The sequence below is a fragment of the Amphibalanus amphitrite genome, unplaced genomic scaffold (assembly GCF_019059575.1).
Source record: "Amphibalanus amphitrite isolate SeventyFive unplaced genomic scaffold, NRLGWU_Aamphi_draft 001023F_arrow, whole genome shotgun sequence".
In the NCBI taxonomy this organism is placed as follows: Eukaryota; Metazoa; Arthropoda; class Thecostraca; order Balanomorpha; family Balanidae; genus Amphibalanus; species Amphibalanus amphitrite.
Window position 1 is genome coordinate 222,242 of NW_024882517.1, and position 16,455 is coordinate 238,696.

At 48.7% G+C, this 16,455-nt stretch overlaps 2 protein-coding genes across 5 annotated transcripts in view; one reads left to right on the plus strand and one right to left on the minus strand.

Moving 5' to 3' along the window:
• Positions 1 to 16,455, plus strand: part of LOC122369291 (epidermal growth factor receptor substrate 15-like 1) — a 30,575-nt gene that overhangs the window by 7,315 nt on the left and 6,805 nt on the right. For all 4 annotated transcript variants that reach the window (XM_043343922.1, XM_043343923.1, XM_043343925.1 and 1 more), the window contains exons 10-11: positions 14,875 to 15,024; positions 15,299 to 15,388. In XM_043343922.1, the coding sequence (XP_043199857.1) occupies positions 14,875 to 15,024; positions 15,299 to 15,388 (240 nt within the window). The remainder of the gene's footprint in view (positions 1 to 14,874; positions 15,025 to 15,298; positions 15,389 to 16,455) is intronic.
• LOC122369292 (Ig-like V-type domain-containing protein FAM187A) lies at positions 133 to 14,028 on the minus strand. The gene is made up of 10 exons (XM_043343927.1): positions 13,681 to 14,028; positions 13,275 to 13,379; positions 12,914 to 13,070; positions 12,248 to 12,494; positions 11,845 to 11,964; positions 7,570 to 7,666; positions 6,970 to 7,091; positions 1,934 to 2,112; positions 1,216 to 1,368; positions 133 to 820 (listed from the first exon to the last, which is right to left on the minus strand). The coding sequence occupies exons 1-10, from the start codon at positions 13,853 to 13,855 to the stop codon at positions 610 to 612; spliced, it is 1,566 nt and encodes a 521-aa protein (XP_043199862.1). The 5' UTR covers positions 13,856 to 14,028; the 3' UTR covers positions 133 to 609.

Below are 16,455 nucleotides of genomic sequence, written 5' to 3' on the forward strand. Positions count from 1 at the left end.
GCTAAACAGATTGATTCAGTCGTTATAGACCGATCTGCTCTGAAGTTGAGAGATGATCTTTAGAGTGGACCGATAGTAAGTGCTTAGTGCTCACCACAAGATGATGTAGGGACGGATGAAAGAAACCACGAGTACCGTGTGATTGTTTATATTGTGGGATCGCTATCACGTTAGTATTCGCTCTCCACAGGACAGTCGTATCACGGTTATAGGATGTTTGTGGGCTGCTATCACCTTACATATCCACCCACCCACACACATTTGCTATTTATATTTCTAAAAGGTCGTGGTGATATGAATGGCATGACGTGCATGGCTCATGAGTCACGATGTCGATGCAGACTAGTAAATGTGTAGCAGTCACAGAGACTGTAAACAGTCACTGAAGTACTAATAACGCTCCGACAGCTTTCTCGACACAAGACGAACTGCGCATAATTAAATATTTGTTCATTACAAGTAGATGTTCGAAAGGAAATAATCTGTCATTTTCCTTCTTTCACTCTCTGTTATAATTTGCTTCATTGTTCGATTCACAACACACTGCAAACACTTAGGATTGCATTACGATTCACATATCATCGATTCATTTCACATATTGTCGTTTCGTCACGTTTTCGCGATGATCATCTTGGGTTTCTTTTTGCCTCCTCCGCAGCGCTTGTAGCAGGACTTGGCGCACATACAGAGAATACCAACACCGATGGCCGCGGCCAGCACGCTGATCCCTATGACCACGATGTACTCCTTGTACTTGAAGTAGATGTTGTACTCGACCACCAGCTGCACAGAGGCCACCATGTTGTCCTTCTGCCAGCACCTGAGGGCAGACCGGGGGCACACGAGGTGGTCACAGTACCAGTGGGCTGAATGGGCAGTCAATTGGTCTGGATATTCAGCTTCGTAGTTCTGTGTTCCACTGGGGTTTTTGGAGAAAGCTGCGGGGTTGCTAATGATCGCCGTCCAGCACCGAGGACTTCACTGGTCCATTGGCTTCTACAAGAACTTAAAAACTCATTAACATAAAGACTTTATAATTGTGATGGTTAATTTACCACTTGCCTTTCTTTTCATTCTTCGTTATTCTTCATTGATCCAACGATCTCTGATTCAGCACTTTACTTTAGTTCCCACGATTCTCCCGCACTCAGTCCCGCCTGAAGTGCCGCTAATTTTATCATGCCCACTCCAACTTATCGGCCCTCAAGTGCTCACGTGTACAGTCCCGAGTCCTGGGAGGCAGCCTTCCTGATATGGATGACCTTGTTGATGTCGATGAACACCCTGCCGTGGGTCTCCCGCCGGTAGCCCACCGGGTCCAGGAGGCGGCTGCTCTTCTGCCACTGCACCACGGAGCTGTGATCTGACCTGGGGGGGGGAGGGGTCAGAGGGGAGCTGGCGTGGCCGCCGCCCGCCCGTGCATCGACGGTGCGGGAATCGATGGATATAACTACCGGTTGTAGGCGTGGCGCGGCAGCCTTTCCATGCACGATGAATGTTTATTGCAGCTATTTCCCTTCAGGAGCGTAGATTTCTGAAGTTAGATCAATACATTTAGTTTCATGTTTAACTAAGCTCCTTTTTTGCAACAGTTGTATGAAAAGTGAAGCGTTGGCCGCCGAGTTGGGGTTGTTACAGCGCCACCAAGGTGAATGCTGCTTTTCCATTGCAGTTGACATTGATTATCGAAATTTGAGTTTCCAAACCAGACCGCTGATTACCAGCTGCGAACAACGCCGAACTTTGCTAACTACCGATGCGCTGTTGTAAAAGCAAGCGCACCTCTCATGCTCTCTCCTCCCCCTCACCTACCCCTCCTCTCTCTCCCTCTCTCTCTCTCTCTCCCTCCCTCTCTCTCTCTCTCTCTCTCTCTCTCTCTCTTCCTCTCTCCCTCCCTCCCTCCCTTCCCTCTCTCTCTCTCCCTCCCTCTCACCCGCTGCAGACGATCCGTATCTTTTTCCCGGTGTTGGTGTAGACGGTACTGCGGCGCACATAGCTGGAGAGAGGCGCCTCCAGTCGTTCCACGATGCTACGGTTGTTCTTTTTCCAGATCTCGCGCACCGTTCCGTAGGCGTCCCGTACGATCCAGACTCGGGTGTTGGGGCACGGCACCTGGCGGGGCGGGGCGGGGCGGGGCGGGGAGGGAGGGGGCGTCGTGGTAGTGGAGCGGCCGTGTATGAGGCAGTACGGAAAGGGGAAGAGGATGGAAATATGTAGTCTCAGGAGTGGCTGTAGGACAGCAGGGAGACTGGATAGGTAAGGGAAGAGAAATGTCACGATGTTCTGTGATGCATGGGATAAGGGAGCCACGGAGGTGGAACATAAAGCGTCGCGGTCGATGGGCCACGCTGTCACGGTGGTGTCGGTTCTAGGAACCCTACAATCTGTCAGGCTGAGTTTCGTGGCAGTGCTGGAATATGAGCGTCTGGGCGCGATAGTCCCTAGTAGGTCCAGGAACTGGCACTGTCTGCAGCGATATTGACGACATTGTCTGCATGCTGCTATTCACGAGATTTAAACTCATAGTCTGTTTGATTAATGTTTTCGGATTGGGTTTACCATAGCGGGAACATATTTCCATGTTTGCATTGGGCTGCGGAACTCGTATTCAAATATTTACATTCCGTTGTACAGTAGGTCTACTAAAAAAGTCCCCCGCTCCAGAGGCGGTCGGCCGGCCGAACCCCCGGATTCCAGCCCCGACTCTATTGCGCAGGCCGCGGCAGCGACACGGGTCAGGTCGCGGCGCCCGGCGAGGGGTCAGTTGGCGGCGGCCGGTCGTGGAGTGAGGACGCCGTGTGTGGGGCGCAGAGATGCCGCAGTGCAGAGGAGGGGAAGATAATGACTCTGCACAATGTCGGAAATGATGCCTTTGTGATCTAAATTAAACACCTACAATGCATATCCTCCCTTGCCCCATTCCTATTTTCTCATAATCCTTCAATAATCTGTAATGGCCATTCAGCGCAAGCAAGCAAACAAAACAACCCGTTTAGCGGCGACATCATCTCGGATAAAAAAGCGACAGTGATGATTAGAATAGACTTAGCGCGAGGGCAAATCGAGGGGTATAACTATATGTATCACATACCGAGTATTTTATTCCCATCTAGCGAATTAAGATTGGGGATCTTGTCCAACAAGTCAGCGACTCAGCGGTCGTTCTAGACACAGAATAATACTTTGCTTTTGGTCACATCATTATCTGCAATAATTCGAAGCGAGGTTTAACCCTCGCCGGCCGAGAAGAAGGGGTGGATGCCGCCACCATGCATTTTTTTTGCGTTAGCTCAAAGCACACTGATGATAGAAGGCTGACATTTCACATGCCTTACATTTAATTCAAGCCGGATCACTTGACATCAACCACGTTTTCAGGTCAGGTCACTTAAATATGACGTCTTAGGTAAACCTCTGCACGGTTGTCGGTTATAAAATGATGCAATCCGCAATGCATTATTTTAGTGTCGTATAAGCATAATGGGGAATTATGGAAACCGTTAATTTGACGTCGGAAATGATCTGAAACTATACCTCAAGCACATGAAATCGTGACTTCATGCATTCTTGGCAAGGTCTAATGCTTCACTTTTGCATTGTTCACCTTGCGTGACGTCATTTATGACGTCACTAGGGTCATAGGAGTGTTTCGTCAATAACTCCCGATCAAAATGAGCTAGCCAGTCGGGACAGCCATCAATGGACTTTGCAAGACTTGCCGAATCAAATGTTATGCAACATGTCCTCCTTTCAACAGCTTCGTGACCTGCGTTGCCCTAACATGACATTGACCTGAGGTAAACATCCTAAATTGCTTCACCTAAACAAAAAAGCATATAAATCGACGCGTCTGAGAACAGAAAACACGATTGTATCGAAATGACGAAAATGCGTTTAGTTATATACCAAGAACCGATCAAATGCCTTGGGGCCCTTGACCTGCCCTAAGAGGTCACTGATATTTTAAAATGGGGTGCCAGTCGCTGCGTCACGTAACGACGCAAGCGCTCGTTTTTTTTTTTATTATTTCGCGAGGCTCTAGCAGCTAGCTCAATTATAGGAGCTAAACATGGGGTCGGGGAATCGCTCCCTTCTCATTCAATATTTGGCCGGGATAGTGTTTGCAATTTTTGTTAAAATCTAGCATTTTAAGATTTCAAATGACCCATTTTTTCCCGCCAAAGTCAATTCATATTCGCCCAATTCAAGATCATAACATCAGGTTACGTCAAGTGACCTTACCTCAAGGAAAGTTCCTGTGCTCATCATATCTAAATACACCGACTAACCGATCGCTTCAGAACTTTCAGCGATTCTAATGGGCAACATTATATGTATTTGAAACGTTTACTTTGCAAGTTTGACATTGTTGACAGAGAGGCCGGGTCAATTTTGAGATTGATCAAAGCTCAAGTAAATGGGAGAAAATTGAACTGCACTTTTTTGGACGGAACGCATAATAAACACTCTGAAAACATGTGGTGCTTGATGAGATACAATACTGAATGAGAAAATTGTTTGTTTTGTTGGGGGCCATCTTTTTCGGTCTGAAAAGGCCCTTGCAACAGAACATAACGAGCTGAGCTATGACATAACTAGGCTGTGGTGTAGTATAAATTGGGATGTGCGAGCCAGCGACAGTGATCTGCGGAAGCGAGACTGTTCCCGTGGGACGATTGCCCTGTCAGGACGGTCCAGCCGTCTTCCAAACGGTCACCCGAAGAGGATTATGTGTCCTGGAATGGATCCGACATCAACTACAGGTTGGCTGGTGGGGTGACCTCCAGTCCGGAGAGGGAAGCATGAAGACTAGGGGCGATGCTGATTGGTTTTTCCTGAGGATAGTGAGGACGGAAGGAATCTAGCACCCTTGAACCTTCCTTATACTGAATGTATCTCAGGCTGATAAATCTCCTGAGCGTTTTTTTTTTCTCGACACCGTCAAGGTGTCATTAACAAAAATAAGAAAGTCGGGAGGATAAATTAAATATAGAAATTGTGGCCAACAGAACATTATCAGTTGCGTTCAACATACTCGCAAGCATGTTCACACACCCAGCTTACATATGAGCCGTGTAATAATTATTTTCGATAGACATGCTTAATGTTGCCGAAGCGTCATTATTCTTTTCCTCAGGTTAATAAATCTCTAAAAAGTTAATTGTTTTTCAAAACGGCCTTCGCTGAGGAAAACTAAATATTATATAATATTATATAATATTTAGTTTTCCTCAGCGAAGCCCGTTTTGAAAACAATTAACTTTTTAGAGAGACATGCTTGACTTATGAAATCATCTGAAGTGTTTGTAAAGTTCCACGATACGGATCTAATATCCTGCTATGCATTATGACCATTTCTGGTCAGGTCATGGCTTTGAACATAGGCCAAATTTTTCAAATTACCTTTAAAGATCAACTTTTGATTCATTCGAAGCGTTTTGATAAGAGAAACACGAGGCTGGTAAAATTAATTTCATGCAAGTTTTAAGCTAAAAACTTTTAAGTGTTTGTGGAAAAGCAATTGCTTTTTCTCATAATACCGATGGTGGCAGTTGTTGTTATTTACATGCTTAGCCGTTGACGCTAATTAAATCTGACAATATTATTCAGATTTCAGACATAGCGGTAAACGAGCTGATTGCTGTGTTAGGTTAGGCTCTTTCGGTCGATTTCAGAGTGGGAAGGATGATAGGAATTAGGGGGGAGACAGGGGGCCTGGGCGGGAGTCCTGGACCTCATGCTCCGCTGGGGCCGAGCCCATCACGTGGGTTGGATTGCCCTGACACATGGATTAGCCCTGGGCGGTGTTTCACGGCCCCGCGCTGCAGCACGCTGCGCTGCGCTTCTGCATTGTTGCGGCGGTTGATATGAATTCGGCTCCACGCTAGCGTTGCGAACCATAGGCGCGGAAGCCAGGGGGGCAGTGGGGGCAGCTTGCCCCCCCCCCAACTCTGGGGCCGTGGGGGCGATGCCCCCACAGCTTTGAGACGAAATACCACACTTTTTTGCAAATGTTTTCTTTTTTGTTGAAAAAGCCGAGGGATGAAAAATAAGTGGCCTAAAACCGGTGAGAAAACTAGATTTGAGGGGACCCCAGGTTGACCTCTATTATGGTGTGCCCCCAGTCGGAAAGTAGTTCCCGCGCCCCTGTTGCGAGCTTCCGAGTCTGTTGATGTTTCCATGGAAATTGGAAACCCAATGCACCAATGCGCGCAACGCACCTTGTCTAAGCAAAATTTTACCATCGATGACCTCTAGTGACATGACCTCTGGTTATGACCCGGTCCAAAATTGGCTGAAGTATTTTTTTTCTTCTTCTTTTTGCTACTTTTGACGCTACTTCGAATGTCACTTAAATGCCCAAAGCTGAGTTATAAGAATGATGCTCAATCCCCATTTCTCCTCCAACAGGGCGTGAGAGTCTAGGCATTCCTGTGGGGCACGGGCTAACAATGACTATCTCACAATCATTGTGGCCATGAACATCTACTGCCATTCTTTAACACCGGTTTCGCTGCGCTGAGCGGTGGCCGTCCCGTTTGTTGGATTCTACATACAGCTGGCTGGTGGAAAGCGTTACCGGCCGCCCGTCCACCGCCCGCGGGCCGGACCGAGCGGTCCCGCTGACCCTACCTGACCTGAGCCTGGCGCGATATGGGACGGGCAGACGGGGGTTCGGCTCAGCGAAGGCAGCGCCCACTGGTGCTGGGGACTTTTTTAATAGACCTACTGTACGGCAAATGCACAACCGATATAAGCACGCTACAAAGTAGCTTTGGATTAACTTGTTTCAGATTAGAGCGCTCTCGCTGTGTGTGGCTGCGGGTACCTGGCAGAAACATGTCCTCTCTCTCCTCTCTCTCTCTCTCTCTCTCTCTCTCTCTCTCTCTCTCTCTCTCTCTCTCTCTCTCTCTCTCTCTCTCTCTCTCTCTCTCTCCTCTCTCCTCTCCTCTCGTCTCCGTCGGTTACCTTGCAGAATCGGACCTCTCTCTCGGCCCGCCTGTCGGCCACCGGTTGCAGCTCGCGTAATTCGTTTGGTAGCAGCTTGGTCTCACAGGGCAGGCCGTGTGGAAACTGCTCAAACGCCGACTCTGCCGGGGAAAAGGACAGAGCTCTGGTGATCGGTACTGGCTAGTCGGACAAGCGGAACTTTGTAACCATTTGAGCTTTTCTTTGCGTGTTTTCGTGTGTTTTCCCCTCTTTGCGTGTGCTAAAGTTTTTAAGGTATTTTGCTCGACCAACTGTAAATGAAGCTCCTTTTTCCTCTGTGGATGACGTAGTGAAAACACGCGAACTTGGCCGGGAGTCGGATTCTCACCACGTCAATAGTCTGATCACCGACCTGTTATCGACTATCGATGATAGCGTCTGTTTGAGTGTACACCACGCGTCAGCCAATCTCCATTTATCATTTCGGTCGTTACTGCTAATGGGGTTATTGTGACGAATGGTGATGCACAAACCTCTGTCCCTCCTCGCCGATGACCACTGTAGTCCGGGCGCCCCCCCCCCCCCCCCTGTCCCTCCTGCCCACCAGTGTGGTGCTTATGGCACTCATTTCTTACTTACTGGCCACCAAGCTCTCCTCTCCGGGCTTGAGTCGTATCGGTTTGTCGGCCTCCAGGGGTTGGACAAAGCACATTCCAGATCGGAACCGCTTCCCCACCTGCCGGAGAGAATATGGTAACGCAGGAGGGCATATGTCATCATGTAGTAAATGAAATAGGCTACAAAAGGCAGTTGCTCAGAGGCTGGACGGCCTGAGGGATAGATGAGAGGACGAGTGGGCGAAGACAGACATCTACCCTAATCCAAGTGATGTGGCCGTCAGCCGTTTCCCAGCTGGTGATAACCCAGTCGATATGCGGTAGAAGCTTAGCTACTCGTATATGTGTTACAGTTAGTATGCGAAATCCGTTAGTTTGCAACGCAACTAGTTTCGTTGCAAACTACCTGACCGGCTAGGTAGTTTGTAACGAAACTAGTTCCGTTGCAAACTAACTGACCGTCCAGTTAGTTTGCAAACTAACTAGTTTGGATGCAAACTACCTAGTTACTTTGCAACGGAACTAGGTGTGTTGCAACGGAACTGGTTGTAATGCGAAATCGACGAGGCAGTGGCTCTATTTGTCGTTTATATTCATCTTTAATGTAAATTTTAGCAACGGTTGTTAAAACAAAGCTGTGTTTTTCTAACGGGTGACACTAGACATACGTGTAGGACGGGTGCTCACATTTATGGATGAAAATTGAAACAGTTTTGACTACATAATGTGACGATCACCGGCGGATCCAGAGGAGGGGCAGTTCCGGGGGCATTTTACGATTTTGATTTTTTTAGACACCCACTAACACCAGTCACCACCGCCGCCGCACACAACAGAACTGAACTGTATTGTCCCATATTGTCCCGTGATGCGGGGTAAGCGTGCGATCAAGAATCTGTCTCACCGGCCGACTCCCACTGCGACTTGCCTAGCCAGGTGACCTAGCGGTGCCGGGTCATTCGGTAACAGCCAATGATCAAAGGGCACTGGGCAGGTTGCGTCACAGACTGATCGGTTGTGGAGGTAGGAGCTCGTCAGCGACTCGGTTCTGGAATATTCCGAAATCGGCAGCAGAACCATTACTTTCCGCTTATCCCGCGCCCCACTGGGGTCTGTGTATAACACGCCCTACGGGGGCTATTCATAGACCCCCCCCCCCCTCCTTACTCCGAAACTACTGGGCCGATCGTCAAAATTCAAACGGCATCTAATAGCCCCCGGAAAAACTGTCGGGCGAAACCAAATTTCATTGACCTCGAGGTCACCGATATCGTCACAGGTCAGGCCAAAGTAAAAATTATCGATATTTGGCTTGTTCACCTTTTGGGCTCTGTGGCTGCCGTCTTACAAGTCAGATCAGGCTGAGTTTTGGTTTACACACTCGTGAACAGATGCTTTAGATACTCTGAGGGTACCAAACCTGTACTTTGATTTTCAGGTCAGGGTCAGGTCATCATAGGTCACGGAGATCTTATGTCATAAATCGGTCACGTGACACATGTTTTATGGTCCATTTAGGCCATAGATTTCGAATTTGGTGTCGCCTGTGTCAGTTGAGGCCATTTTCATCTGAATATAGCTGAGGTCAGGTCACTTTCAGGTCAAAAATATCAAATTTTAAAATTGAAATTTTTCAACAAAAAACATGTCTATTGGATGCAGTTTGAGCTCAGGAACACGATGGTGTTGTTTATATTGGTGTACGTTGTCAAATTGGTACAGAAAAATTGATTTGAAAATTTAAAATTGTGAAATTTTTGCTATAATGCGTATAACTTGGCCATTTTTGAAGATATCTGGCTAAAACTTGCTAGAGTACCTAAGTCATATGTATGTGTTCTATCATATTTATTCCGTTTTTTTATCGGAAAATCCAAAAGTTTTTGAATAAAGATGAAAATACAAATTTTAAATTTTAATATGTATAATTTACCAAGTTAACAAAATTTTGAAAACTGAAAATCGAACATGACGTCACTCTGACGTCATTTCCGGCCGACCTATGATAGATACGAAGTTCAAATTTTGACACAAGGTGTCACATTGATGCAGCATATGTACCTACTGAACGTTTGGCGGCGATACGTCAAGCGGTTTAGAAGTTATTGCAGAAAAACGGGAGGGGGCTATGAATAGCCCCCCCCCCAGTGGGGCGCAGGTTATGTCTACACATTTATGGTGATCACTGGCGGTTCCAGAAAGATGGTCTTAAACTTAAACGTTGCGGGAGACATAATCCCAAAAAAGTTTTCCGAAAATCTTTCGGATTTTGATTCCAATCCTTACAAACGGCTGTGCAATCTAAAACAAGTATTTGATTATAAAAGTTGTTCAGTTTTCGTTTCGTTCTCAAAATAAGTAAATATTTGTCGCTTTCGGGCGCTGCGTGGATGGCGGAGCGATTTTGGGCGCCCCCCCCCCTCTCATGGATCCTCCAGTGATCGTAACGTTATGTAGTCGAATCCGGTTAATTCACTGTTTCTCTCCTAAATGTGACCACCCGTCTTATGTTTAGTGTCACCCGTTAGAAAAACAAAACTTTGTTTTAACAACCGTTGCTAAAATTTACATAAAAGTTGAATATAACCGACAAATAGAGCCACTGCCTCGTCGATTTCTCATTACAACTAGTTCCGTTGCAACACACCTAGTTCCGTTGCAAAGTAACTAGGTAGTTTGCATCCTAACTAGTTAGTTTGCAAACTAACTGGACGGTCAGTTAGTTTGCAACGGAACTAATTTCGTTGCAAACTACCTGGCCGGTCAGGTAGTTTGCAACGAAACTAGTTGCGTTGCAAACTAACGGATTTCGCATACTAACTGTAACATATGTATAGGACGATATCATTCAGCACCGGCAGAAACACTCAGTCTACTCAGTAGAAACGCTAGGACAGCTCAGTGTGCGGCAGTTCCCGACAATCACCGACAGCAGCCAACACCAGCCCACGCCCGTCTCGATCTGAATCCCCGCCGTCCAGCATGCTACTGCCGGAGCTCGGTTCGCAGAGCTGCCTTATCATCGATCTTATATGGGATCTGTTTCCAACGAACGGCTTAGGATTGCAGAAGCTCTGTCGGAAGCGGCTTTTTTGTATCACCGTCGTCGAACTGCCGTATTCTTATATCTGTGTTTTATAATTTATTTGATTGGTTATGCAGCAATATTATGTGCCAAATTACCCACAATATTGTTGTAAGTTTTTTTTTTGCTATGAACAAAACAAATCATCATATTAACATTCAAGTGCACATTGTCAACACTTTTCCGGTAAGTTTTCTATGACATTTATGGTCCAGTTGGACGTGCCAGTTAAATTTCCGGGGTCTTCCGGTTCTCCAGCAGACAACTGCTCACAACGACCCCAGCAACCGATCCACAGCGGCCCCTGTGACCGGCCACAGCCGCCTCTCTCACCGGTCCCCAGTCGCCCCCGTGACCAGTCCACAGGGGCCCAGTGGTCGGTCCACGCGGCGGTCCCGGTTATCGATCCACCCGTGCCCGGTGGCCGGTTCACGCAGCGTCGACCGATACCCCCGGTGACCCTGGGATGGATGGGGCCATTATAGGCGCCGGGTGAACCCTGGCTATCATGGACCTCCTGGTGGTGTATGACATAAACCCATGATTGGCATAAATGACCTATTGATATCTTGACGCTGTTGACCAAGTCCCCATAGCGATCTGCTTGATAGCAACATATTTGATATCAGGTGATCTCACTGATTCTAGGCGATTCATGACGAAGCCGTCAAGACGGACGATCTTGTGGTCTGATAGGCGGTTATTTTTGCGCCTGACATTGAGCGACTTCAGATATTCGCTGTATCCAAGGCGCTCCGAAATCAAAACGTTCTTTTGGGAAGCTGAGTGGACGAATCAATGCGTTCACTATCTCGCTCCCCCGCTAATCAATTTTGTTCTGAAACCTTGGCATTTGACCCGATTAGCGGTCTGACCTTTTCCAGTTGTGCCCCATTTGGCTCACATCGACCCCTCCTCGACCCGTTCCCTCTCCGGTCCCGTGCCGGCCTACCCGGCGTGTGTCCTTGGTCAGTCAGTCGTGACACCATTCAGCTTCCCTCATCCTCCAGTAGCCCTTTTATGGCCTGAATGAGTGTGTGATCACTCCCGCGTGTGCCCATTTCCTCCCCGTGTAACCCTTCTCCAATTTGTGTGTGACCCCTTCCACTTATAACCCCTCCCTCTATTGTAACTCCCCCGTCGTAGAACCCTCATCCAGCATTTACCACGGTGTGACCACTGGTGAGCCCTCCCCCTGTGACCCGGCCTGACCCGGTCACAGCGGCTGCAGGACGACCACTGGCTCCAGTCCGTGAAGATGCGCAGGTTGTTCTCCTTCAGATCCACGGACTCGGCGGGGTACGGTCCGGAGGGAGCGCTCGGACCGTGCACCTGTGTCGAGGGAGAGAGAGAAGAGTGTGTGAGACAGAGAGAGGGGATGGGAGAGGTGCTGACCTCTCCCATCCCCTCTGGGATGGGAGAAGTGGCAATCTCCAGCTCGTTGGAGTCGGAGGGTGGATATTGGCTACCGTTCGGAACACGATAGAGATGTCCGCGCTGAGCTTAGATACATTATATTTGTTTGTGACAACGAATGGCGGACACGGTTGTATGGGTGGAATGAATTTGTCATGCGCAGGGAAGCACGCTGGGGATTGTGAGTGGCTCCACTTACCGTCTTCGGATGCAGAAACGGCACCACGTCGATGTTGTAGACGGCGTGGATTGTGAAGTAGTTCTGACAGATGTAGATGCCGGAGTCGGAGGGCAGCGCGCCCTGAAGGGTCAGTTTCATACCGGGCGACACGATAAAATGGTCCATATCGACGGGCACGTCCTCTGTGACGGTCTGTTTGTAGAGCATCCGTCGCCAGATGCTGGCGTCGCCCCGGTTCGGGTACTGGCAGACCGGGCAATGGGCGCTGAGGGGAGGTCACGGACTCACGGAGTCAGTGGTGGGGACCGGAGCTGGGGTCGCTGAGCGGCAGACGGCTCGGTCTAGAGGTCAGGATTGGGTTCATTCGTTGGAGAGGAATGTCATGGTCCCGCCGCTGGTGTGGATCGCGAACAGAAAAGGTTTTATTGGCTAGTTCGGTTTGCGAGCATTAGAACGGTGAACACTGAACGATCGTGATCGGTTGGTCGCCGATATCGGCAAATATTGGCTATGCTTTTACTATGGCACACTTTCGTATGACATGGATCTCGGCCACTTAATTGCAAAGGCTGGCAAACACACTGAAAGCTGACGTCGAGCAAGTCCTAGACTGTCACCGCCGCGGACTGATATGTCTTATATCTCCATACCGACCTGACTCGCCCTGACCCGACCCGACCTGACCTGATGGTCGCCCCAGCCTTGATGACCAGCGCGGTGCTCTGGACCGTCTGTTTGGCTCGACGTTTCTCCGAGATGCATTTGTAGTACTTCCGGAAGTTGAGAATGTAGTCCCCTCGCTCTCGCTGGCTCAGCACAAACTTGCGGATTTTGACCTGACCTGAGAAAGAGCCGATAACGTGTCTGATTTAGCCTTATTTCAGTTGTCAGGAACACTAAGCGCACTAAAACGGATCATGCCAACCACATATGATCGATAGACGTTGAATTATACAGTGGTATTGCTCGAAAGTTTGCTTTGTAGTTCGTTGGTTGTCCCAAACTTTTAATCAGAAGCGTCCCGGTTTGTCGACTGTTGACTGACCTGTCTCCGCCAGCCAAATTTGTTTTTCGAACTCCATCGGGTCCTCGGTTGTTTCGTCACTGTTCAGCTGCCCTCCAGTGAAAAAGTTGTTTATGACGCCCTGACCTGGAAGATTGTCAGACCGAGCTTAGGTGTTTTCATCTTTTTTATTTTTTCACCATGAGGAGACGCTTGGGAATCATATAAATCAGCAGTTTATGGCAGTTGTTAATAAATGAGCGGTTTTAATTGGATTGACCTCATCAACTGCTTATTGAGGAAAGGAACGTTCTCTATTTAACGGAAAATGATCACACTTCGTTAGTGAACAAACAGGAAAAGCTGTATCTCAGGTCGTATTACCGTGCGCATTTGGCTCGCAGAGCTCATTTGGATCGGTGGTGCTGGTATTTCTTAGTCCACTCACCGAGTTTGGTTTTGCCGGCCTTTTTGACCCAGTTGGTGATTGCGTCCAGCATGGGGTGGGCGTCGGTGGGCGCTGTCAGGACAGCCAGCAGTATTGTGACGGTCCAGAGCATCCGTGTGAGTTCCAGCGCCGGTGCTCCGGACATTTCCGAAGTCAGTGCCAGGTCAGACGCCATGGGTGGGGCGCGGATTCTTGACTAACATGCAGCAGTCGCCTCAGTCGATACGGTGGAGTCCGTCGGGTCGCTGATTTCCCAAGTTCTGGGAACGAATCGATCGTTGATGGCTATGATTCATAGTGAACTTTGAAGAATATCGCCTCAATACCCTGTCACCTCACTGCATTATCGTAAGGCCACTTGATATTTTGAAGTGATATATTTCGTGCTTTTAATATTGAAGGTCGGCGCATTGTAAGAATCCTATAAATTTTTAAACAGCGCCGTAGCGGAATATGTATTGTTACTTGTTTGAGGCGCTAGCAGGCAAACTGGTCACGAATGGAGGCGTACCCTGGACAGTGGGCGTCCAAGGTCGTCCTACCGCCGTGTTTTGGTCCGCCAGCTCCCTCCCGTGTTACTCGCCGGATGTGGCCGAGATAGACTGCGCCTCTGCGTCGATTTCGCTCGTTTCGCTCCGTTTTCGTCTGCTACTCCCCCGCGCGTGTGAACAGCGCTCGACGCCGGACAGGGCCCCTGCCGACGGACGGACGCCTTCTTCCTTCCTGTGCGATACTCGGTCTACACCGGATGGCCCGCTGGCAGCCGCTTCTGCGCCTGTCCTGACCCGTGAAACGGCCACAGTGCTGGTTTATCCGTGACAGAGGTTGGGAAGGCGCGACTGTTCTGGTTCCTTCCATTAATTATAGCAGCCATGTTCAAGTTCAGGTTGAAACGCTACAAGAGCTTCGATCCTGGCAACGAACCGGGCATCTTGGATGAAGTGAGACATTGCTTCGTACATAATTTGGAGCGTGGTGTCGCCTGTCACCTGCGTGCAGCTTAACGAGCTTTACTTAATCAGCGCGTTGCGTGAGTCCGTAATAATCACTTGTACTTTGTCGCTGGCAAGTGCTTGATGCTGACACTGTCAGGTACCGGTATGATGTAATCAACAGGTGCGGTAATGAATGGTGGCTGGTGTAAGGTATCGCTGAGGTCCGGCCGTTCTAATCCCTCCCTTTCTGTTCCCTTAGGAGCGGGGCCCGACATATGAGAACCCGGAGTTGGAAGCCATGCATAAGGAGATCGAGGCGCTGGTGTCTGAACAGAATCAGCTCGAGCTGGAGATCGGTCAGCGCGAGGAGCAGGTCAAGAGCAAAACGTCCGAGGCCTCCACGCTGCAGGTGAGGCGTCGTCGCGGTGTTCCTTAGGAGCCCGAGCTGTTATTTCAGTGCCCAATTGAAAGACGGTTGATTTGTGCTGTGAGTTTGGTGGATGATGTATGACGAACGAGCCAGTCGCCCATTCTCTCGCAGCTCATCTTTAAATGTTTGCAGTATTTTGGAAACGTGATTCTAAATTTGCCATTTGTTGCAATGTGAAGCGATTCACAAGAGAACAGCGATGTTTTGCTCTAGTGAAATGGGGTAGCCGTTGACGTACCGGTTTCTGATTCAGCGCGAGCTGGACACGCTATCAGCTACCCTCAAACAGCTGGAGGGCCAGAAGAGCGCCGCCGCCGGGAAACTGGACGATCTCGCTGCCCAGGTATGTGTTTCTGACCGCTCTGGGTCTCCGGCGGGTCGGCGAGGTAGCCCCCACCCCCCTCCGGTAGGGGTGCACGGTCGGACCGATAGCCCCCCCTTCCCCTGCCCGCGGAGTTGGAGCATGCCGCCCAGCACGGATGTAAATAGATTACACTGACAGTACACTGGGGGAGCCCCAAAAATCTAAGGAACGGAACTTTGGTCTCTGAATTATATTGTGTTTCACTTTATAAATCGTGTGCTCATTTTTCATAATCCAGTAAATGTATTGGCGTGGTTCCTACCTATCTAGATATGTTCCTGCCCTGTGTTCCTGTATGATTTGACTACTAACATCTCCCGTACAGGCACATCTTATCACATTTCACTATATGTAAGCCACTTTATGATAGACATGTGAATGGATTGGTCTAACCCTTCAACGTTTTGAGGTCAACTGAGCAGCCGGGTCCCGCCCCCAATAACCATCGTATTTCGGACGTCATTATCATTCCTAACTCTGGCCATACCAATTTTGATCCCAGTCCTCTGCCTCTGTTAACATTAAGCCGCTTGCAGGCAATCTTAAGTAACGATAATTTTCTCTGCCATCTAATATGGTACATACATTACTCACTGCCCTGTAGCTGCATGTTTCGTACCCACCCCAGCAACGTTATCTGAGCTAGCGACCCGTGTCTGCCAGAATCGTGTTGGACGCACTGCTAGATAACCCGGCCGTGGCTTGTGTCACACCCGTGCTCCCGTGTTAGAGACCTAGAGAGCCATAACCAATAGATGATTGGCCTGGACACGACACCGCCGTTGGTTTTGTTATTTTAGAACTGATGATTTATGAGGTATTTTAAGTATTATTTTTATGTACTGTGTTCAATTTCTTTGATAATTATTGTTCATTATTTGCAGACAGTATTTTCTCGATAGGAGCTTATTGAAATGACTGGCTGTTTTGGTATCGGCTTACTCAAACACAAAAATGCAAGACGACCAAGTGATTTCAATGAGCTCTTCAACCGAGAACATGTGTACATCTTACGTTTGATCTTGTTTGATTCTCCTACATGCCAT